At 57.1% G+C, this 23049-nt stretch overlaps 1 protein-coding gene across 1 annotated transcript; it reads right to left on the bottom strand.

Annotated features, from left to right (window-relative positions):
- Positions 1-6171: 6171 nt before the first annotated feature.
- LOC138750779 (spermatogenesis-associated protein 31H1-like) lies at positions 6172-22974 on the bottom strand. Its single transcript, XM_069912919.1, has 11 exons — positions 22867-22974; positions 19837-19963; positions 17554-17752; positions 16702-16812; positions 15661-15783; positions 15408-15542; positions 14066-14188; positions 13645-13779; positions 11356-11536; positions 8910-9155; positions 6172-6195 (listed from the first exon to the last, which is right to left on the bottom strand). The coding sequence occupies exons 1-11, from the start codon at positions 22972-22974 to the stop codon at positions 6172-6174; spliced, it is 1512 nt and encodes a 503-aa protein (XP_069769020.1).
- Positions 22975-23049: the final 75 nt, after the last annotated feature.

Raw genomic sequence — 23049 nt, 5'->3', positions numbered from 1 at the left:
GACACCGTAACCCCTACATCCCAGAGCCACCGTAATTCCACTACCCAGAGCCACCGTTACCCCACTACCCAGAGCCGCCGTAACCACACTACCAAGTGCAGCCATAACCCAACTACCCAGAGTCACCGTAACCACACTAACCTGAGCCGTCGTAAACCAACGAACCAGAGCCGCCATAACACCACTACCCAGTGCCGTCGAAACCCCACCTCCCACATTTGCCATAACCCCACTGCCCAGAGCTGCCGTAACACCACTACCCAGAGCCGCCGTAACCGCATTAATCAGAGCCACCGTAACCCCACTACACACAGGCACTTTAACCACAAAATACAGAGCCGTCGTAACCCTACGCCCCAGAGCCGCTGTAACCCCACGACCCAGAGTCGCCGTAACCGTACTATCCAGAGCCGCCGTAACCCCACTACCCAGACACACCGTAACCCCACTACCCAGAGCCACCGTTAACCTCACCACCCAGAGTCGCCGTAACACCACCATCCAGAGCCGCCATAACCGCCGTATCATGACCACCCAGTCGCCGTATCCCCACTACCCAGAATCACCGTAACCCCACTACCCAGAACCACCGTAACATCACTACCCAGAGCCACTGTAACCCCCACTTCCCAGAGCCACCGTAACCCCACCACCCAGAGGCGCCGAAAAAACCCACGATCCAGAGCTGCCGTAACACCACCGCCCAGAGCCGCCGTAACTCCACAACCAGCAGCCGCCGTAACCCCAAGACCGAGAGACTCCGTAACCCCACTAACCAGAGCCACGATAACCCCACTACCCAGAATCACCGTAACCACCTAACCAGAGCCACCGTAACCACCTAACCAGAGCCACCGTAACCCCACTACCCAGAGCCACCGTAACCCCCACTACCCAGAGACACCGTAAACCCACTACCCAGAGCCACCGTAACCTAACTACCCAGGGTCAGCGTAACCCGACTACCCAGATCAACCGTAACCCCACTACCCAAAGCCACCATAACCCCACTACGCAGAGCCACTGTAACCCCACGACCCAGAGCCACCATAATCCCCACGAACCAGAGCCACCGTAAATGCACTTGCCAGAGCAGATGTAACCCCACCACCCAGAGCCACCCTAACTCCCACTACCCAGAGTCTCTGTAACCCCACTACCCAGAGCCACCATAACCCCTCTACCCATTGCCACCATATCTCTCACTACCCAGATCTGCAGTAACCCCACTACCCATGAGCCACCGTAACCACACTACCCAGAGCAACCGTAACACGACTAACCAGAGCCACCGTGAACCCACTACCCAGAGCCACCGTAACCTAACTACCCAGGGTCACCGTAACACCACTACCCAGAGCCGACATAACCCCACTACCCAGAGCCGCCATAACCCCAATACCCAGAGCTGCCGTAATCCCAATACTCAGAGCCGCCATAACCCCACTACCCAGAGCCGTCTTAACACCACTACCCAGAGCCACTGTAACCCCACCACCCAGTGCTGCCGTAACCACATGATCCAGACCTGCCATAACCCCAGCACCCTGAGCCGCCGTAACCCTACGAACCAGAGCCGCATTACCACCACGAGCCAGAGCTGCCGAAACCCCACCTCCCAGAGTCGCCGTAACCCCACTACCCAGAGCTGCCACAACCCCACTACCCAGAGCCGCCATAACCGCATTAATCCAGAGCCGCCGTAACCCCACGACCCAAAGCCGCCGTAAACCCACGACCCAGAGTCGCCGTAACTGCACTATCCAGAGCTGCCGTAACCCCACTACCCAGAGACACCGTACCCCAACTACCCAGAGCCACCGTAACTCCACTACCCAGAGCCGTCGCAAACCCACTACCCAGAGATGCCTTAAACTCACTACCCAGAGCCAACATACCCCACATCCAGAGCCACCGTAAAACAACAACCCAGGGCAGCTGTAACTCTGTAAACCCACAAGCCAGAGCCGCCGTAAATCCACTAGCCAGAGCTGCAGTAACCTCTCTACCCAGAGACGCCATAACCCCACTACCCAGAGACGACGTAACCCCACTACCCAGAGCCGCCGTAACTCCACTACCCAGAGCCGTCGTAACCCCACTACCCAGAGCCACCGTAACCCCACTACCCAGAGTCAACGTAACCCCACTACCTAGAGCCGCCATAACCCCACTACCCAGAGCCGCCTTAACCCCACTACCCAGACCCGCCGTAACCCCACAAACCAGAGCCGCCATAACCCCACTACACAGAGCCGCCATAACCCCAATACCCTGAGCTGGCGTAACCCCAATACCCAGAGCCGACATACCCCACTACCCAGAGCCGACTTAACCCCACTACCCAGAGCCACTGTGACTCTACTACCCAGAGCCACCGTAACTCCACTACACAGAGACGCCGTAAACCCACTACCCAGAGCCACCAAACCCCCACTACCCAGAGCCACCGTAACCCCTACTTCCCAGAGCCACCATAACCCCACTACCCAGAACCACTTGATCCCCAGTACCCAGAATCAACGTAACCCCACTACCCAGAGCCATGGTAACACCACTACCCAGAGCCACCGTAACCCCACTACCCAGAGCCACTGTATCCCGATTACCCAGAATCACAGTAATCCCACTACACAGAGCCACTGTAACCCCACGACCCAGATCCGCCGTAACCCCAAGACCCAGAGCCGCCGTAACCCCACGACCCAGAGCCACGATAACCACCACGACCCACAGCCACCGTAACCCCCACTTCCCAGAGCCACCGTAAACCCTACTTCCCAGAGCCACTGTAATTCCACCAGCCAGAGCGACCGTAACCCCACGACCCAGAGCCGCCATAACCCCACGAACCAGAGCCGCCATAACCCCACTACCCACAGGAACTTTAACCACAAAATCCAGAGCCGCCGTAACCCCACAACCCAGAGCCGCCATAACCCCACGAACCAGAGCCGCCATAACACCACTACCCAGAGCCGCCATAACCGCATTAATCAGAGCCACCGTAAACCCACTACACACAGGCACTTTAACCACAAAATCCAGAGCCGCCGTAACCCCACGACCCAGAGCCGCCGTAACCCCACGACCCAGAGACGCCGTAACCCCACTATACAGAGCCACCGTAACAACACTACCCAGAGCCACCGTTAACCTCACCAACCAGAGTCGCCGTAACACCACCATCCAGAGCCGCCATAACCGCCGTATCCTGACCACCCAGTCGCCGTATCCCCACTATCCAGAATCACCTTACCCCACTACCCAGAGCCACCGTAACATCACTACCCAGAGCCACTGTAACCCCACCACCCAGAGGCGCCGAAAAAACCCACCATCCAGAGCTGCCGTAACACCACCACCCAGAGCCACCGTAACTCCACAACCAAGAGCTGCCGTAACCCCACGACCGAGAGCCTCCGTAACCCCACTACCCAGAGCCACCGTAACCCCACTACCCAGAATCACCGTAACCACCTAACCAGAGCCACTGTAACCCCACTACCCAGAGCCACCGTAACCCCCACTACCCAGAGACACCGTAACCCCACTACCCAGAGCCAACGTAACCTAACTACCCAGGGTCAGCGTAACCTGACTACCCAGATCCACCGTAACCCCACTACCCAGACCCGCCTTAACCCCACTACCCAGAGACGCCGTAACCCCACTACACAGAGCCGCCATAACCCCACTACCCAGAGCCGCCGTAAACCCAATACCCAGAGCTGCCGTAACCCCACTACCCAGAGCCTCCGTACCCCACTACACAGAGCCGCCAAACCCCACTACCCAGAGCCACCATAACTCTACAACCCAGAGCCACCGTAACTCCACTACACAAGGCCGCCGTAACCCAACTACGCAGGGTCAGCGTAACCTGACTAGCAACATCCACCGTAACCCCACTACCCAGAGCCACCATAACCCCACTACCCAGAGCCACTGTAACTCCCACTACCCAGAGTCACCGTAACCGCACTACCCATTGCCACCGTAACTCTCACTACCCAGAGTCACCGTAAGCCCCACTATCCATAGCCAGCGTAACTCTCACTACCCAGAGTCACCGTAAGCCCCACTATCCATAGCCAGCGTAACCCCACTACCCTGAGCCACCGTAACCCTACTACCCAGAGCCACCGTAACCCTACTACCCAGAGCCACCATAACCCCACTACACAGAGCCACCGTAACTCCACTATCCAGAGCCATCGTAAACCCACTTGCCAGAGCCACCATAACCCCTCCTAATAGGCCTTTCTAGTTGGGACGTGCCTTTGTTTTTGATAATTTGAACACAGCTTAAATGTACTTATAAATACCACTGCTACTATTATTCTACGTTCTAAAAAATTCCAAATTCTGAAAGTGACTGGTCCACAGGATGTCGGATAAACGATTGAGCACCTGGAGACAGAAAGAAGAAAGAGTTAGAGAAGAGAAATCAAACTATTGTATAAACACAATATCGTAACAGTCAAATGACAACAAGGTCGTAAAAACATCAACAATTATAACATATGGCGAATTGTAAAAAGTAACAAAATTATATAATACGACAAATTCTATCCTCTCCCCTTCTGAGCCACCGTAACACGACTACCCAGAGCCACCATAACCTCACGACCCAGAGCCACCATAACCCCACGACCCAGAGCCACCATAACCCCACGACCCAGAGCTGCCGTAATCCCAATACCCAGAGCCGCCATAACCCCACTACCCAGAGCCGTCTTAACCCCACTACCCAGAGCCACCGTAACCCCACTACCCAGTGCTGCCGTAACCATATGATCCAGACCTGCCATTACCCCAGCACCCTGAGCCGCCGTAACCCTACGAACCCGAGCCACTTTACCACCACGAGCCAGAGCTGCCGAAACCCCACCTCCCAGAGTCTTCGTAACCCCACTACCCAGAGCCGCCTTAACCCCACTACCCAGAGACACCGTAAACCCACTACCCAGAGCCGCCATAACCGCATTAATCCAGAGCCGCCGTAACCCCACGACCCAAAGCCGCCGTAACCCCACGACCCAGAGTCGCCGTAACTGCACTATCCAGAGCTGCCGTAACCCCACTAGCAAGAGACACCATACCCCCACTACCCAGAGCCACCGTAACTCCACTACCCAGAGTCGTCATAAACCCACTACCCAGAGATGCCTTAACCTCACTACCCAGAGCCAACATACCCCACATCCAGAGCCACCGTAAAACAACTACCCAGGGCGGCTGTAACTCCATAAACCCACAAGCCAGAGCCGCCGTAAATCCACTAGCCAGAGCTGCAGTAACCTCGCTACCCAGAGACGCCATAACCCCACTACCCAGAGCCGACATAACCCCACTACCCAGAGCCGCCGTAACTCCACTACCCAGAGCCGTCGTAACCCCACTAACCAGAGCCGCCGTAACCCCACTACCCAGAGCCAACGTAACCCCACTACCTAGAGCCGCCATAACCCCACTACCCAGAGCCGCCTTAACCCCACTACCCAGACCCGCCGTAACCCCACAACCCAGAGCCGCCATAGCCCCACTACCCAGAGCCGCCATAACCCCAATACCCTGAGCTGGCATAACCCCAATACCCAGAGCCGACATACCCCACTACACAGTGCCGCCTTAACCCCACTACCCAGAGCCACTGTGACTCTACTACCCAGAGCCACCGTAACTCCACTACACAGAGACGCCGTAAACCCACTACCCAGAGCCACCGAACCCCCACTACCCAGAGCCACCGTAACCCCTACTTCCCAGAGCCACTGTATCCCGATTACCCAGAATCACAGTAATCCCACTACACAGATCCACTGTAACCCCACGACCCAGAGCCGCCGTAACCCCAAGACCCCGAGCCGCCATAACCCCACGACCCAGAGCCACAGTAACCCCACTACCCAGAGCTGCCATAACCCCACGAACCAGAGCCGCCATAACCCCACTACCCACAGGCACTTTAACCACAAAATCCAGAGCCGCCGTAACCCCACATCCCAAAGCCGCCATAACCCCACGAACCAGAGCCGCCATAACACCACTACCCAGAGCCGCCATAACCGCATTAATGAGAGCCACCGTAACTCCCACAACCCAGTCACCGTAACCCCACTACCCACTGCCACCGTAACTCACTACCCAGAGTCACCGTAAGCCCCACTATCCATAGCCAGCGTAACCCCACTACCCAGAGCCACCATAATCCCACGACCCAGAGCCACCGTAACCCCTACTACCCAGAGCCACCGTAAACCCACTACCCAGAGCCACCGTAACCCCACTACGCAGGGTCAGCGTAACCCGACTACCCAGATCCACCGTAACCCCACTACCCAGAGCCACCATAATCCCACTACCCAGAGCCACTGTAACCCCACGACCCAGAGCCACCATAATCCCACGAACCAGAACCACCGTAACCCCCACGACCCAGAACCACCATAAAACCACCACCCAGAGCCGATGTAACTCCCAATACCCAGAGTCACCGTAACCCCACTACCCATTGCCACCGTAACTCTCACTACCCAGAGTCACCGTAAGCCCCACTATCCATAGCCACCGTAACTCCATTATCCAGATCCATCGTAACCCCACTACCCAGAGCCACCGTAACCCTACTACACAGAGCCACCATAATCCCACGACCCAGAGCCACCATAACTCCACTATCCAGAGCCACCGTAACCCCAGCCTGTGTAGAGGCCTTTCTAGTTGGGACGTGCCTTTGTTTTTGATAACTTGAACACAGCTTAAATGTACTTATAAATACCACTGCTACTATTATTCTACGTACTAAAAAATTCCAAATTCTGAAAGTGATGTCGGATAAACGATTGAGCACCTGGAGACAGAAAGAATAAAGAGTTAGAGAAGAGAAATCAAACTATTATATAAACACAATATCGTAACAGTCAAATGACAACAAGGTCGTAAAAACATCAACAATTATAACATATGGCGAATTGTAAAAAGTAACAAAATTATATAATACGATAAATTCTATCCTCTCCCCTTCTGAGCCACCGTAACCCGACTACCCAGAGCCATCATAACCTCACGACCCAGAGCCACCATAACTCCACTACACAGAGCTGACGTAATCCCACCACCCAGAGGCGCCATAACCCCATCACACAGAGGCGCCGTAACCTCACCACCAAGAGCCGCGGTAAACCCACCATCCAGAGCCGCCGTAGCCCCAACACCAAGAGCTGCCCTAACCCCACGACGCAGAGCCTCCGTAACCGCACGACCCAGATCTGCCGTAACCGCACTATCCAGAACCGCCTAACCCCACTACTAAGAACCGCCGTAACCCCACTACCCAAACCTCCGTAACCCCACTACCCAGAGCCGCCGTAACCCAACCACCCAGAGCTACCGTAACCCCACTACCTTGAGGCACCGTAACCCCCACTACCCAGAGCCACCGTAACCACACTACCCAGAGGCACCGTAACACCACTACCTAAAGCCACCGTAACCCCCACTACCCAGAACCAGTGTAACCCCACTACCCAGAATCACCGTAACCCCACGAACCTGAGCCACCGTAACCTCACTACCCAGAGACAACATAACCCCACTAACCAGAGTCTCCGTAAAACCACTACCCAGAGCTGCTATAACTCCGTAAACCCAGTAGCCAGAGCCGCCGTAAACCCACTAGCCAGAGCTGACGTAACCACTCTATCCAGAGCCGCCGTAACCCCACGACCCAGAGCCACCGTAACCCCCAAACCCAGAGTCACCGTAACCCCACTATCCAGAGCCACTGTAACTCCACGACACAGAGCCACTATAATCCCACGACCCAGAAGCACCGTAACCCCCACGAACTAGAGCCACCGTAACCCCACTACCGAGTCCCACCGTATGGCGCCTCTGGGTCGTGGGTTTATGGTGGCTCTGGGTAGTGGGAGTTACGGTGACTCTGGGTTGAGGGGTTACGGTGGCTCTGGGTAGTGGAGTTACAGTGGCTCTGGGTAGTGGGGTTACGGTGACTCTGGGTTTGGGGGTTACGGTGGCTCTGGGTCGTGGGGTTACGGCGGCTCTGGGTAGAGTGGTTACGGCAGCTCCGGCTAGTGGGTTTACGGCGGCTCTGGCTACTGGGTTTACGGAGTTATAGCAGCTCTGGGTAGTGGTTTTACGGTGGCTCTGGTTAGTGAGGTTATGTTGCCTCTGGGTAGTGAGGTTACGGTGGCTCAGGGTCATGGGGTTACGGTGATTCTGGGTAGTGGGGTTACACTGGTTCTGGGTAGTGGGGGTTACGGTGGCTTTAGGTAGTGGTGTTACGGTGCCTCTGGGTAGTGTGGTTACGGTGGCTCTGGGTAGTGGGGGTTACGGTGGCTCTAGGTAGTGGGGTTACGGTAGCTCTGGGTGGTTGGGTTACGGCGGCTCTGGGTAGTGGGGTTACGGAGGTTTGGGTAGTGGGGTTACGGCGGTTCTTAGTAGTGGGGTTAGGCGGTTCTGGATAGTGTGGTTACGGCAGATCTGGGTCGTGCGGTTACGGAGGCTCTGCGTCGTGGGGTTACGGCAGCTCTTGGTGTTGGGGCTACGGCGGCTCTGGATGGTGGGTTTATCGCGGCTCTTGGTGGTGAGGTTACGGCGCCTCTGTGTGATGGGGTTATGGCGCCTCTGGGTGGTGGGGTTACGGCAGCTCTGTGTAGTGGAGTTATGTTGGCTCTGGGTCGTGGGGTTATGGTGGCTCTGGGTCATGGGGTTACAGCGGCTCTAGGTAGTGGGGTTACTGCGGCTCTGGGAGGTGGGGTTACGGCGGCACTGGCTAGTGGGGTAACGGCGGCTCTGGGTTGTGGTGTCATGCTGGCTCTGGGTAGTGGGGTTACAGCGGATGTGGGTAGTGGGTTTACGCTGGCTCTGGGTAGTGGGGTTACGGCGGCACTGGCTAGTGGGTGTACGGCCGCTCTGGGTCGTGGGTTTACGGCGGATCTGGTTCGAGGGTTATGGCGGCTCTGGGTCGAGGTGTTACGGCAGCGTGCTGTCGTGGGGTTATTGTGGCTCTGGGTAGTGGGGTTACGGCGGCTCTGGCTCGAAGGGTTACGGCGGATCTGGGCCGTGTGTTTACGGCGGCTCTGTTTCATGGGGTTACGGTGGCTCTGGTTAGTGGGGTTACGATGGCTCTGGTTAGTGGGGTTACGGTGGCTCTGGGTAGTGGGGTTACAGCTGCTCTGGGTACTGGTGTTACTGCGGCTCTGGTTAGTGGGGTTACGGTGGCTCTGGGTAGTGGGGTAACAGCGGCTTTGGGTACTGGTGTTACGGCGGCTCTGGTTAGTGCGGTTACAGCGGCTCTGGGTAGTGGGGTTACGACGGTTCTGGGTAGTGGGGTTACGGTGGCTCTGAGTAGTGGGGTTGCGGTGGCTCTGGGTAGTGGGGTTACGGCGGCTCTAGGTTGTGGGGTTACAGCGGATGTGGGTAGTGGGTTTACGCTGGCTCAGCGTAGTGTGTTTACGGTGGCTCTGGGTAGTGGGGTTACGGCGGTTCTTAGTAGTGGGGTTAGGCGGTTCTGGATAGTGCGGTTACGGCAGATCTGGGTCGTGCGGTTACGGAGGCTCTGCGTCGTGGGGTTAGGGCAGCTCTTGGTGTTGGGGCTACGGCGGCTCTGGATGGTGGGTTTACCGCGGCTCTTGGTGGTGAGGTTACGGCGCCTCTGTGTGATGGGGTTATGGCGCCTCTGGGTGGTGGGATTACGTCAGCTCTGTGTAGTGGAGTTATGGTGGCTCTGGGTCGTGAGGTTATGATGGCTCTGGGTAGTCGGGTTACGGTGGCTCAGAAGGGGAGAGGATAGAATTTATCGTATTATATAATTTTGTTACTTTTTACAATTCGCCATATGTTATAATTGTTGATGTTTTTACGACCTTGTTGTAATTTGACTGTTACGATATTGTGTTTATATAATAGTTTGATTTCTCTTTAACTCTTTATTCTTTCTGTCTCCAGGTGCTCAATCGTTTATCCGACATCCTGTGGACCATTCACTTTCAGAATTTGGAATTTTTTAGAACGTAGAATAATAGTAGCAGTGGTATTTATAAGTACATTTAAGCTGTGTTCAAATTATCAAAAACAAAGGCACGTCCCAACTAGAAAGGCCTCTACACAGGCTGGGGTTACGGTGGCTCTGGATAGTGGAGTTATGGTGGCTCTGGGTCGTGGGATTATGGTGGCTCTGTGTAGTAGGGTTACGGTGGCTCTGGGTAGTGGGGTTACGATGGATCTGGATAATGGAGTTACGGTGGCTATGGATAGTGGGGCTTACGGTGACTCTGGGTAGTGAGAGTTACGGTGGCAATGGGTAGTGGGGTTACGGTGACTCTGGGTATTGGGAGTTACATCGGCTCTGGGTGGTGGTTTTACGGTGGTTCTGGGTCGTGGGGGTTACGGTGGTTCTGGTTCGTGGGATTATGGTCGCTCTGGGTCGTGGGGTTACAGTGGCTCTGGGTAGTGGGATTATGGTGGCTCTGGGTAGTGGGGTTACGGTGGATCTGGGTAGTCGGGTTACGCTGACCCTGCGTAGTGGGGTTACGGTGGCTCTGGGTAGTGGGTTTACGGTGGCTCTGGGTAGTAGGGGTTACGGTGGCTCTGTGGTAGTGGGGTTACGGTGGCTCTGGGTCGTGGGATTATGGTGGCTCTGGGTAGTGGGGTTACGCTGGCTATGGATAGTGGGGCTTACGGTGACTCTGGGTAGTGAGTTACGGTGGCAGTGGGTAGTGGGGTTACGGTGACTGGGTTGTGGGAGTTACGGTGGCTCTCATTAATGCGGTTATGGCGGCTCTGGGTAGTGGTGTTATGGCGGCTCTGGGTCGTGGTGGTTACTGTGGCTCTGGGTCGTGGGGTTATGGCGGCTCTGGGTCTTGGGGTTACGGCGGCTCTGGGTCGTGGGGTTACAGTGGATCTGTGTAGTGGGATTACTGTGATTCTGGGTAATCGGGATACAGTGGCTCTGGGAAGTAGGGGTTACGGTGGCTCTGGGTAGTGGGGGTTCGGTGGCTCTGGGTAGTGGGTTTACGGCGTCTCTGTGTAGTGGAGTTACGGTGGCTCTGGGTAGTAGAGTCACAGTGGCTCTGGGTAGTGGGGTTAAGGCGGCACTGTGTAGTGGGGTATGTCGGCTCTGGGTATTGGGGTTATGCCAGCTCAGGGTATTGGGGTTATGGCGGCTCTGGGTAGTGGGGCTATGGCGGCTCTGGGTTGTGGGGTTACGGCGGGTCTGGGTAGTGGGTTTAAGGCGGCTCTAGGTAGTGGGGTTACGTTGGCTCTGGGTAGTGGGGTTACGGCGGCTCTGGTTAGTGGGGTTACGACGGCTCTGGGTAGTGGAGTTACGGCGGCTCTGGGTAGTGGGGTTATGTCGGCTCTGGGTAGTGGGGTTATGGCGTCTCTGGGTAGCGAGGTTACTGCAGCTCTGGCTAGTGGATTTACAGCGGCTCTGGCTTGTGGGTTTATGGAGTTACAGCCGCCCTGGGTAGTTGTTTTACGGTGGCTCTGGATGTGGGGTATGTTGGCTCTGGGTAGTGAGGTTAAGGCATCTCTGGGTAGTGGGTTTACGACGACTCTGGGTAGTGGAGTTACGGTGGCTCTGGGTAGTGGGGGTACGGTGTCTCTTGCTAGTGGGGTTACGGCAGCTCTGGATAGTGCAGTTACGGCGACTCTGGGTCGTGGGGTTACGGCGGCTTTGGGTCGTGGGGTTACGGCGGCTCTGGATTAATGCGGTTATGGCGGCTCTGGGTAGTGGGTTTACGGTGTCTCTGGGTTGTGGGGTTAAGGCGGCTCTGGGTAGTGGGGTTACGGAGACTCTGGGAGGTGGGGTTTCGGCAGCTCTGGCTCGTGGTGGTAAAGTGGCTCGGGTTCGTAGGGTTACGGCGGCTCAGGGTGCTGGGGTAATGGCAGGTCTGGATCATATGGTTACGGCAGCACTGGGGAGTGGGGTTACGGTGGCTCTGGGTAGTGGGGTTAAGACGGCTCTGGGTAGTGGGGTTATGGCGGCTCTGGGTATTGGGATTACGGCAGCTCTGGGTCATGGGGTTATGGTGGCTCTGGGTCGTGGGGTTATGGTGGCTCTGGGTCGTGGGGTTATGGTGGCTCTGGGTCGTGAGGTTATGGTGGCTCTGGGTAGTCGTGTTACGGTGGCTCAGAAGGGGAGAGGATAGAATTTGTCGTATTATATAATTTTGTTACTTTTTACAATTTGCCATATGTTATAATTGTTGATGTTTTTACGACCTTGTTGTCATTTGACTGTTACGATATTGTGTTTATACAATAGTTTGATTTCTCTTCTCTAACTCTTTCTTCTTTCTGTCTCCAGGTGCTCAATCGTTTATCCGACATCCTGTGGACCAGTCACTTTCAGAATTTGGAATTTTTTAGAACGTAGAATAATAGTAGCAGTGGTATTTATAAGTACATTTAAGCTGTGTTCAAATTATCAAAAACAAAGGCACGTCCCAACTAGAAAGGCCTCTACACAGGCTGGGGTTACGGTGGCTCTGGATAGTGGAGTTATGGTGGCTCTGGGTCGTGGGATTATGGTGGCTCTGTGTAGTAGGGTTACGGTGGCTCTGGGTAGTGGGGTTACGATGGATCTGGATAATGGAGTTACGGTGGCTCTGTGTAGTGGGGTTACGGTGGCTCTGGGTCGTGGGATTATGGTTGCTCTGGGTAGTAGGGTTACGGTGGCTCAGGGTAGTGGGGTTACGCTGGCTATGGATAGTGGGGCTTACGGTGACTCTGGGTAGTGAGAGTTACGCTGGCTATGGATAGTGGGGCTTACGGTGACTCTGGGTAGTGAGAGTTACGGTGGCAATGGGTAGTGCGGTTACGGTGACTCTGGGTAGTGGGAGTTACAGTGGCTCTGGGTAGTGGGGTTATGGTGGCTCTGGGTAGTGGGGTTACGGTGGATGTGGGTAGTCAGGTTACGCTGACCCTGCGTAGTTGGGTTACGGCGGCCTTGTGTAGTGGAGTTACGGTGGCTCTGGGTTGTAGAGTTATGGTGGCTCTGGGTAGTGGGATTTGGCGGCTCTGTGTAGTGGGGTACGGAGGCTCTGGGTAGTGGGTTTACGGCAGCTCTGGGTATTGGGTTTACGGCGGCTCTGGGTAGTGGGGTTATGGCGGCTCTGTGTAGTGGGGTTACGGCGTCTCTGGGTAGTGGGGTTAAGGCGGGTCTGGGTAGTGGGGTTACGGTGGATCTGGGTAGTCAGGTTACGCTGACCCTGGGTAGTTAGGTTACGTTGGCTCTGGGTAGTGGGGTTACGGTGTCTCTGGGTAGTGGGGGTTACGGTGGCTCTGGGTAGTGGGGTTACGGTGGCTCTGGTTAGGTGGTTACGGTGATTCTGGGTAGTGGGGTTACGGTGGCTCTGGGTAGTGGGGTTACGGAGGCTCTCGGTCGTGGGGTTACGGCAGCTCTTGGTTGTGGAGTTACGGTGGCTCTGGGTGGTGGTGTTACGGCAGCTCTGGATGGTGGGTTTTTTCGGCGCCTCTGGGTGGTGGGGTTACAGTGGCTCTGATTGGTGGCGTTACGGCGGCTCTGGGTAGTGGGGGTTACCGTGGCTCTGGGTAGTGATGTTACGGTGGCTCTGGGTAGTGGGGTAAGGTGATTCTGGATAGTGGGGATACGGCGACTGGGTGGTCAGGATACGGCGGTTATGGCGGCTCTGGATGGTGGTGTTACGGCGACTCTGGTTGGTGAGGTTAACGGTGGCTCTGGGTAGTGTTGTTACGGTGGCTCTGTATAGTGGGGTTACGGTGTGTCTGGGTAGTGGGGTTACGGCGGCTCAGGATAGTGCTGTTACGGCGTCTCTGGGTCGTGGGGTTACGGCGGCTCTGGATTTTGTGGTTAAAGTGCCTGTGTGTAGTGGGTTTACGGTGGCTCTGGTTCGTGGGGTTATGGCGGCTCTGGGTAGTGGGGTTACGGCGGCTCTGGATTTTGTGGTTAAAGTGCCTGTGGGTAGTGGGGTTATGGCGGCTCTGGTTCGTGGGGTTATGGCGGCTCTGGGTTGTGGGGTTACGGCGGCTCTGGATTTTGTGGTTAAAGTGCCTGTGGGTAGTGGGGTTATGGCGGCTCTGGTTCGTGGGGTTATGGCGGCTCTGGGTAGTGGGGTTACGGTCGCTCTGGCTGGTGGAATTACAGTGGCTCTGGGAAGTAGGGTTTACGGTGGCTCTGGGAAGTGGGGGTTACGGTGGCTGTGGGTCGTGGTGGTTATCGTGGCTCTGGGTCGTGGGGTTACGGCGGCTCTGGGTCTTGGGGTTACGGCGGATCTGGGTCGTGGGGTTACAGTGGCTCTGTGTAGTGGGATTACTGTGATTCTGGGTAATCGGGATACAGTGGCTCTGGGTAGTGGGGTTACGGTGGCTCTGGGTAGTGGTGTTACCATGGCTCTGGGTAGTGGGGTTACGTTGTTTCTGGGTACTGGGGATCAAGTGGTTCTGGGTAGTGGGGTTATGGTGGCTCTGGGAAGTAGTGGTTACGGTGGCTCTGAGTAGTGGGGGTTTGGTGGCTCTGGGTAGTGGGTTTACGGCGTCTCTGTGTAGTGGAGTTACGGTGGCTCTGGGTAGTAGAGTCACAGTGGCTCTGGGTAGTGGGGTTAAGTCGGCTCTGGGTAGTGGGGTATGTCGGCTCTGGGTATTGGGGTTACGCCAGCTCAGGGTATTGGGGTTATGGCGGCTCTGTGTAGTGGGGTTATGGCGGCTCTGGTTTGTGGGGTTACGGCGGGTCTGGGTAGTGGGGTTAAGGCGGCTCTGGGTAGTGGGGTTATGGCGGCACTAGGTAGTGGGGTTAAGTTGGCTCTGGGTAGTGGGGTTTGGCGGCTCTGTGTAGTGGGGTACGGAGGCTCTGGGTAGTGGGGTTACGGCAGCTCTGGGTATTGGGTTTACGGCGGCTCTGGGTAGTGGGGTTATGGCGGCTCTGTGTAGTGGGGTTACGGCGTCTCTGGGTAGTGGGGTTAAGGCGGGTCTGGGTAGTGGGGTTACGGTGGATCTGGGTAGTCAGGTTACGCTGACCCTGGGTAGTTAGGTTACGTTGGCTCTGGGTAGTGGGGTTACGGTGTCTCTGGGTAGTGGGGGTTACGGTGGCTCTGGGTAGTGGGGTTACGGTGGCTCTGGTTACGTGGTTACGGTGATTCTGGGTAGTGGGGTTACGGTGGCTGTGGGTAGTGGGGTTACGGAGGCTCTCGGTCGTGGGGTTACGGCAGCTCTTGGTGGTGGTGTTACGGCAGCTCTGGATGGTGGGTTTTTTCGGCGCCTCTGGGTGGTGGGTTTACAGTGGCTCTGATTGGTGGCGTTACGGCGGCTCTGGGTAGTGGGGGTTACCGTGGCTCTGGCTAGTGATGTTACGGTGGCTCTGGGTAGTGGGGTAAGGTGATTCTGGATAGTGGGGATACGGCGACTGGGTGGTCAGGATACGGCGGTTATGGCGGCTCTGGATGGTGGTGTTACGGCGACTCTGGTTGGTGAGGTTAACGGTGGCTCTGGGTAGTGTTGTTACGGTGGCTCTGTATAGTGGGGTTACGGTGTGTCTGGGTAGTGGGGTTACGGCGGCTCAGGATAGTGCCGTTACGGCGTCTCTGGGTCGTGGGGTTACGGCGGCTCTGGTTCGTGGGGTTACGGCGGCTCTGGATTTTGTGGTTAAAGTGCCTGTGGGTAGTGGGGTTATGGCGGCTCTGGTTCGTGGGGTTATGGCGGCTCTGGGTAGTGGGGTTACGGTCGCTCTGGCTGGTGGAATTACAGTGGCTCTGGGAAATAGGGTTTACGGTGGCTCTGGGAAGTGGGGGTTACGGTGGCTGTGGGTCGTGGTGGTTATCGTGGCTCTGGGTCGTGGGGTTACGGCGGCTCTGTGTAGTGGGATTACTGTGATTCTGGGTAATCGGGATACAGTGGCTCTGGGTAGTGGGGTTACGGTGGCTCTGGGTAGTGGTGTTACCATGGCTCTGGGTAGTGGGGTTACGTTGATTCTGGGTACTGGGGATCAAGTGGTTCTGGGTAGTGGGGATATGGTGGCTCTGGGAAGTAGGGGTTACGGTGGCTCTGGGTAGTGGGGGTTTGGTGGCTCTGGGTAGTGGGTTTACGGCGTCTCTGTGTAGTGGAGTTACGGTGGCTCTGGGTAGTAGAGTCACAGTGGCTCTGGGTAGTGGGGTTAAGGCGGCTCTGGGTAGTGGGGTATGTCGGCTCTGGGTATTGGGGTTACGCCAGCTCAGGGTATTGGGGTTATGGCGGCTCTGTGTAGTGGGGTTATGGCGGCTCTGGTTTGTGGGGTTACGGCGGGTCTGGGTAGTGGGGTTAAGGCGGCTCTGGGTAGTGGGGTTATGGCGGCTCTAGGTAGTGGGGTTAAGTTGGCTCTTGGTAGTGGGGTTACGGTGGCTCTGGGTAGTGGGGTTACGACGGCTCTGGGTAGTGGAGTTACGGCGGCTCTGGGTAGTGGGGTTACGTCGTCTCTGGGTAGTGGGGTTACTGCAGCTCTGGCTAGTGGATTTACGGCGGCTCTGGCTTGTGGGTTTACAGAGTTACAGCTGCCCTGGGTTGTTGTTTTACGGCGGCTCTGGGCGGTGGTGTTACGGCAGCTCTGGATCGTGGGTTTTTTCGGCGCCTCTGGGTGGTGGGGTTACGGTGGCTCTGGGAAGTGGGGGTTACAGTGGCTCTGGGTAGTGATGTTACGGTGGTTCTGGGTAGTGGGGTTACGGTGATTCTGGGTAGTGGGGATACGGCGACTGGGTGGTCATGATACGGCGGTTATGGCGGCTCTGGATGGTGGTGTTACGGCGACTCTGGGTGGTGAGGTTAACGGTGGCTCTGGGTAGTGGGGTTACGGTGTGTCTGGGTAGTGGGGTTACGGCGGCTCTGGATAGTACGGTTACGGCGACTCTGGGTCGTGGGGTTACAGCGGCTCTGGGTAGTGGTGTTACGGCAGCTCTGGGCAGTGGGGTTATGGCGAATCTGGGAGGTGGGGTTTCGGCGGCACTGGGTAGTGGTGTTATGGCGGCTCTGGTTCGTGGGTTTACGACGGCTCAGGGTAGTGTGGTTACGGTGACTCTGGGTAGATGGGTTATGGCTGCACTTGGTAGTGTGGTTACGGCGGCTCTGGGTAGTGGGGTAACGGTGGCTCTGGGTAGTGGAATTACGGTGGCTCTGGGATGTAGGGGTTACGGTGTCTGTGGGTAGTGGCGGTTAACGTGGCTCTGGGTCGTGGGGTTACGGCGGCTCTGGGTCGTGGGGTTACAGTGGCTCTGTGTAGTGGGATTACTGTGATTCTGGGTAATCGGGATACAGTGGCTCTGGGTAGTGGGGTTACGACGGCTCAGGGTAGTGGGGTTACGGTGACTCTGGGTAGTTGGGTTATGGCTGCACTTGGTAGTGTGGTTACGGCGGCTCTGGGTAGTGGGGTAACGGTGGCTCTGGTTAGTGGAATTACGGTGGCTCTGGGATGTAGGGGTTACGGTGTCTGTGGGTAGTGGCGGTTAACGTGGCTCTGGGTTGTGGGGTTACGGCGGCTCTGGGTCGTGGGGTTACAGTGGCTCTGTGTAGTGGGATTACTGTGATTCTGGGTAATCGGGATACAGTGGCTCTGCGTAGTGGGGGCTACGGAGGCTTTGGGTAGTGGGGTTACGGCGTCTCTGTGTAATGGAGTTACGGTGGCTCTGGGTAGTAGAGTCACGGTGGCTCTGGGTAGTAGAGTCACGGTGGCTCTGGGTAGTGGGGTTAAGGCGGCACTGTGTAGTGAGGTATGTCGGCTCTGGGTATTGGGGTTAAGGCAGGTCTGGGTAGTGGGGTTATGGCGGCTCTGGGTAGTGGGGTTACGGCAGCTCTGGGTAGTGGGGGTAAGGTGGCTCTGGGTATTGGGATTATGGTGGCTCTAGGTAGTGGGGTTACGTTTGCTCTGGGTAGTGAGGTTAAGGCATCTCTGGATAGTGGGGTTACGACGGCTCTGGGTAGTGGAGTTACGGCGGCTCTGGGTAGTGGGGTTACGGCGTCTCTGTGTAATGGAGTTACGGTGGCTCTGGGTAGTGGAGTTACGGCGGCTCTAGGTAGTGGGATTACAGCGGCTCTGGGTAGTGGTTTTACGGTGGCTCTGTGTAGTGGGGTTATGTTGGCTCTGGGTAGTGAGGTTACGGTGGCTCAGGGTCGTGGGGTTACGGCGGCTCTGGGTAGTGGTGTTACGGCTGCTCTGGGCAGTGGGGTTATGGCGAATCTGGGAGGTGGGGTTTCGGCGGCACTGGGTAGTGGTGTTATGGCGGCTCTGGTTCGTGGGTTTACGACGGCTCAGGGTGCTGGGGTTATGTCAGGTCTGGATCGTGCGGTTACGCGGCACTGGGTAGTGGGGTTTACGGCGGCACTGGGTAGTGTGGTTACTGTGATTCTGGGTAATCGGGATACAGTGGCTCTGGGTAGTGGGGGTTCGGTGGCTCTGGGTAGTGGGGTTACGGCGTCTCTGTGTAATGGAGTTACGGTGGCTCTGGGTAGTAGAGTCACGGTGGCTCTGGGTAGTGGGGTTAAGGCGGCACTGTGTAGTGAGGTATGTCGGCTCTGGGTATTGGGGTTAAGGCAGGTCTGGGTAGTGGGGTTATGGCGGCTCTGGGTAGTGGGGTTATGGCGGCTCTGGGTAGTGGGGTTACGGCAGCTCTGGGTAGTGGGGGTAAGGTGGCTCTGGGTATTGGGATTATGGTGGCTCTAGGTAGTGGGGTTACGTTTGCTCTGGGTAGTGAGGTTAAGGCATCTCTGGGTAGTGGGGTTACGACGGCTCTGGGTAGTGGAGTTACGGCGGCTCTAGGTAGTGGGATTACAGCGGCTCTGGGTAGTGGTTTTACGGTGGCTCTGTGTAGTGGGGTTATGTTGGCTCTGGGTAGTGAGGTTACGGTGGCTCAGGGTCGTGGGGTTACGGCGGCTCTGGGTAGTGGTGTTACGGCAGCTCTGGGCAGTGGGGTTATGGCGAATCTGGGAGGTGGGGTTTCGGCGGCACTGGGTAGTGGTGTTATGGCAGCTCTGGTTCGTGGGTTTACGACGGCTCAGGGTGCTGGGGTTATGTCAGGTCTGGATCGTGCGGTTACGCGGCACTGGGTAGTGGGGTTTACGGCGGCACTGGGTAGTGTGGTTACGGCGGCTCTGGGTAGTGGGGTTACGGTGACTCTGGGTAGTTGGGTTATGGCGGCTCTTGGTAGTGTGGTTACGGCGGCTCTGGGTAGTGGGGTAACGGTGGCTCTGGGTAGTGGAATTACGGTGGCTCTGGGAAGTAGGGGTTACGTTGGCTCTGGGATGTAGGGGTTACGGTGTCTGTGGGTAGTGGCGGTTAACGTGGCTCTGGGTCGTGGGGTTACGGCGGCTCTGGGTAGTGGGGTCTACGGAGGCTCTGCGTAGTGGGGTCTACGGAGGCTTTGGGTAGTGGTGTTACCGTGGCTCTGGGTAGTGGGGGTTCGGTGGCTCTGGGTAGTGGGGTTACCGCGTCTCTGTGTAATGGAGTTACGGTGGCTCTGGGTAGTAGAGTCACGGTGGCTCTGGGTAGTGGGGTTAAGGCGGCTCTGTGTAGTGGGGTACGTCGGCTCTGGGTATTGGGGTTAAGGCAGGTCTGGGTAGTGGGGTTATGGTGGCTCTGGGTAGTGGGGTTATGGCGGCTCTGGGTAGTGGGGTTACGGCGGCTCTGGGTAGTGGGGTTAAGGTGGCTCTGGGTATTGGGATTATGGCGGCTCTAGGTAGTGGGGTTACGTTCGCTCTGGGTAGTGAGGTTAAGGCATCTCTGGGTAGTGGGGTTACGACGGCTCTGGGTAGTGGAGTTATGGCGGCTCTGGGTAGTGGGGTTACGGCGTCTCTGTGTAATGGAGTTACGGTGGCTTTGGGTAGTGGAGTTACGGCGGCTCTGTGTCGAGGTGTTACGGCGGATCTGCTTCGAGGGGTTATGGCGGCTCTGGGTCGATGTGTTACGGCAGCGTGGGGTCGTGGGGTTATGGTCGCTCTGGGTAGTGAGGCTTACGGTGGCTCTGGGTAGTGGGGGTTACGGTCGCTCTGGGAAATGGGGTTACGGCGGCTCTGGGTCGTGGGCCACCGAAACCCTACTACCCATGCAAGCGTAACCCCACTACCCAGAATCACCATAACCCCACTACCCAGAGCTGCCGTAACGCCATACCCAGAGCCGCCGTAACCCCACGACACTGAGCCACCGTAACCTCACTACCCAGAGCCAACATAACCCCACAACCCAGAGCCACCGTAAAACCACTACCCAGAGCCGCTGTAACTCCATAACGTCACTAGCCAGAGCCGCCGTAAATCCACTTGCCAGAACTGCCGTAACCTCTCTACCCAGAGCCACCGTAACCCCTACTTCCCAGAGCCACCGTAATTCCACTACCCAGAGCCACCGTAACCACACTACACAGAGCCGCCGCAACCACACTACCAAGAGCCGCCATAACACAACTACCCAGAGTCACCGTAACCCCACTACCCAGAGCCGCCGTAACCACACTACCCAGTGACGCCATAACCCCAATACCCAGAGCCGCCTTAACCCCACTATCCAGAGCCACCGTAACCACACTACCCAGAACCGCCATAACCCCAATACACAGAGCTGCCGTAACCCCAATACCCAGAGCCGCCTTAACCCCACTACCCAGAGCCACCGTGACTCTACTACCCAGAGCCACCGTAATCCCACTACCCAGAGCCACTTGATCCCCATTACCCAGAATCACCGTAACCCCACTACCCAGAGCCACGGTAAAACTACTACCCAGAGCCACCGTAACCCCACTACCCAAAACCTCCGTAACCCCCACTATCCAGAGCCACCGTAATCCCTACTTCCCAGAACCACGGTAAGACTACTACCCAGAGCCACCGTAACCCCACTACCCAAAGCCTCCGTAACACCACTACCCAGAGCCACCGTAACCCCACTACCCAGAACCACTGTATCCCGATTACCCAGAATCACAGTAATCCCACTACACAGAGCTACTGTAACCCCACGACTCAGAGCCACCGTAACCCCACGACCCAGAGCCATGGTAACCACCACTAACCATAGCCACCATAACCCCTACTTCCCACAGCCACCGTAACCCCTACTTCCCACAGCTACCTTAATCCCACGACCCAGAGCCACCGTAACCCCACTACCCAGAGCCGCCGTAACCCCACGAACCAGAGCCGCCGTACCACCACGAGCCAGAGCTGCTGAAACCCCACCTCCCAGAGTCGCCGTAACCCCACTACCCAGAGCTGCCGTAACCTCACTACCCAGAGCCGCCATAACCGCATTAATAAGACCCGCCGTAACCCCACTACCCACAGGCACTTTAACAACACAATCCAGAGCCGCCGTAACCCCACGACCCAAAGCCGCAGTAACCCACGACCCAGAGTCGCCGTAACGGCACTATCCAGAGCTGCCGTAACCCCACATCCAGAGCCACCGTAAAACCACTACCCAGGGCCGCTGTAACTCCGTAAACCCACAAGCCTGAGCCGCCGTAAACCCACTAGCCAGAGCTGCCGTAAACTCTCTACCCAGAGACGCCGTAACCCCACTATCCAGAGCCGCCGTAACTCCACTAGCCAGAGCCGTCGTAACTCCACTACCCAGAGATGCCTAAACCTCACTACCCAGAGCCACCGTAACCCCACTACCCAGAGCCAACGTAACCCCACTACCTAGAGCCGCCATAACCCCACTACCCAGAGCCACCGTGACTACTACCCAGAGCCACCGTTACCCCACTACCCAGAGCCGCATAACCCCACTACCCAGAGCCGCCATAACCCCAGCATCTTGAGCTGCCGTAACCCCAATACCCAGAGCCGACGTACCCCACTACCCTGAGCCGCATTAACCCCACTACCCAGAGCCACCGTGACTCTACTACCCAGAGCCACCGTAACCCCACTACCCAGAACCGCTGTAACCCCACTACCCAGAGCCGCCGTAACCCCACTAACCAGAGCCACCGTAACCCCATGAAACAGAGCTGCTGTAAACACACGGACCAGATCCGCCATAACCCCACGAGCCAGAGCCGCCATAACCCCAGTACCCAGAGCCACCATAACCCCACGACCCCATGCTGCCGTAACACCTCGACCCAGAGCCGCCATAACCCCTCGAACCAGAGCCGCTGTAAACCCACGACCCAGAGCCGCCGTACACCCACTAGCCAGTGCCGCCGTAACCCCACTACCCAGAGCCAGCGTAAACCCACTACCCACATCCGCTGTAACCCCACTTCCCAGAGCCACCGTAACGCCACTACCCAGAGCCGCCGTTACCCCACTAGCCGGTGCAGCCGTAACCCCACTTCCCAGAGCCGCCGTATTCCCACTACCCAGAGCCAATGTAAACACACTACCCACATCCGCTGTAACCTCACTACCCAGAGCCACCGTAACCCCACTTCCCAGAGCCGCCGTAACCCCACTACCCAGAGCCGCCGTAACCCCACAACCCAGAGCCGCCATAACCCCACTACCCAGAGCCGCCGTAACCCCACTACCCAGCGCCGCCGTAACCCCACTACCCAGAGCCGCCGTAACCCCACAACCCAGCGCCGCCGTAACCCCACTACCCAGAGCCGCCGTAACCCCACTACCCAGAGCCACCGTAACCCCACTACCCAGAGCCGCCGTAACCCCACTACCCAGAGCTGCCGTAACCCCACTACTCAGAGTCGCCGTAACCCCACTACCCAGAACCATCGTAACCCCACTAACCAGAGCCGCCGTAAACCCTCTACCCAGCGCCGCCGTAACCCCACTACCCAGAGCCGCCGTAACCCCACTACCCAGAGCCGCCGTAACCACACTACCCAGAGCCGCCGTAACCCCACTACCCAGAGCCACCGTAACCCCACTAACCAGAGCCACCGTAACCCCATGAAACAGAGCCGCCATAACCACACGGCCCAGATCTGCCATAACCCCACGACCCAGAGCCGCCGTAATCCCACTACCCAGAGCCCCCATAACCCCACTACCCAGAGCCGGTGTAACCCAACTACCCAGAGCTGCCGTAACCCCACTACCCAGAGCCGCCGTAAC

This window comes from Narcine bancroftii, unplaced genomic scaffold (genome assembly GCF_036971445.1).
Source record: "Narcine bancroftii isolate sNarBan1 unplaced genomic scaffold, sNarBan1.hap1 Scaffold_263, whole genome shotgun sequence".
Lineage (NCBI taxonomy): Eukaryota > Metazoa > Chordata > Chondrichthyes > Torpediniformes > Narcinidae > Narcine > Narcine bancroftii.
The sequence above is the reverse complement of the archived record's forward strand: the minus strand, read 5'-3'. Positions and strand labels throughout refer to the sequence as shown.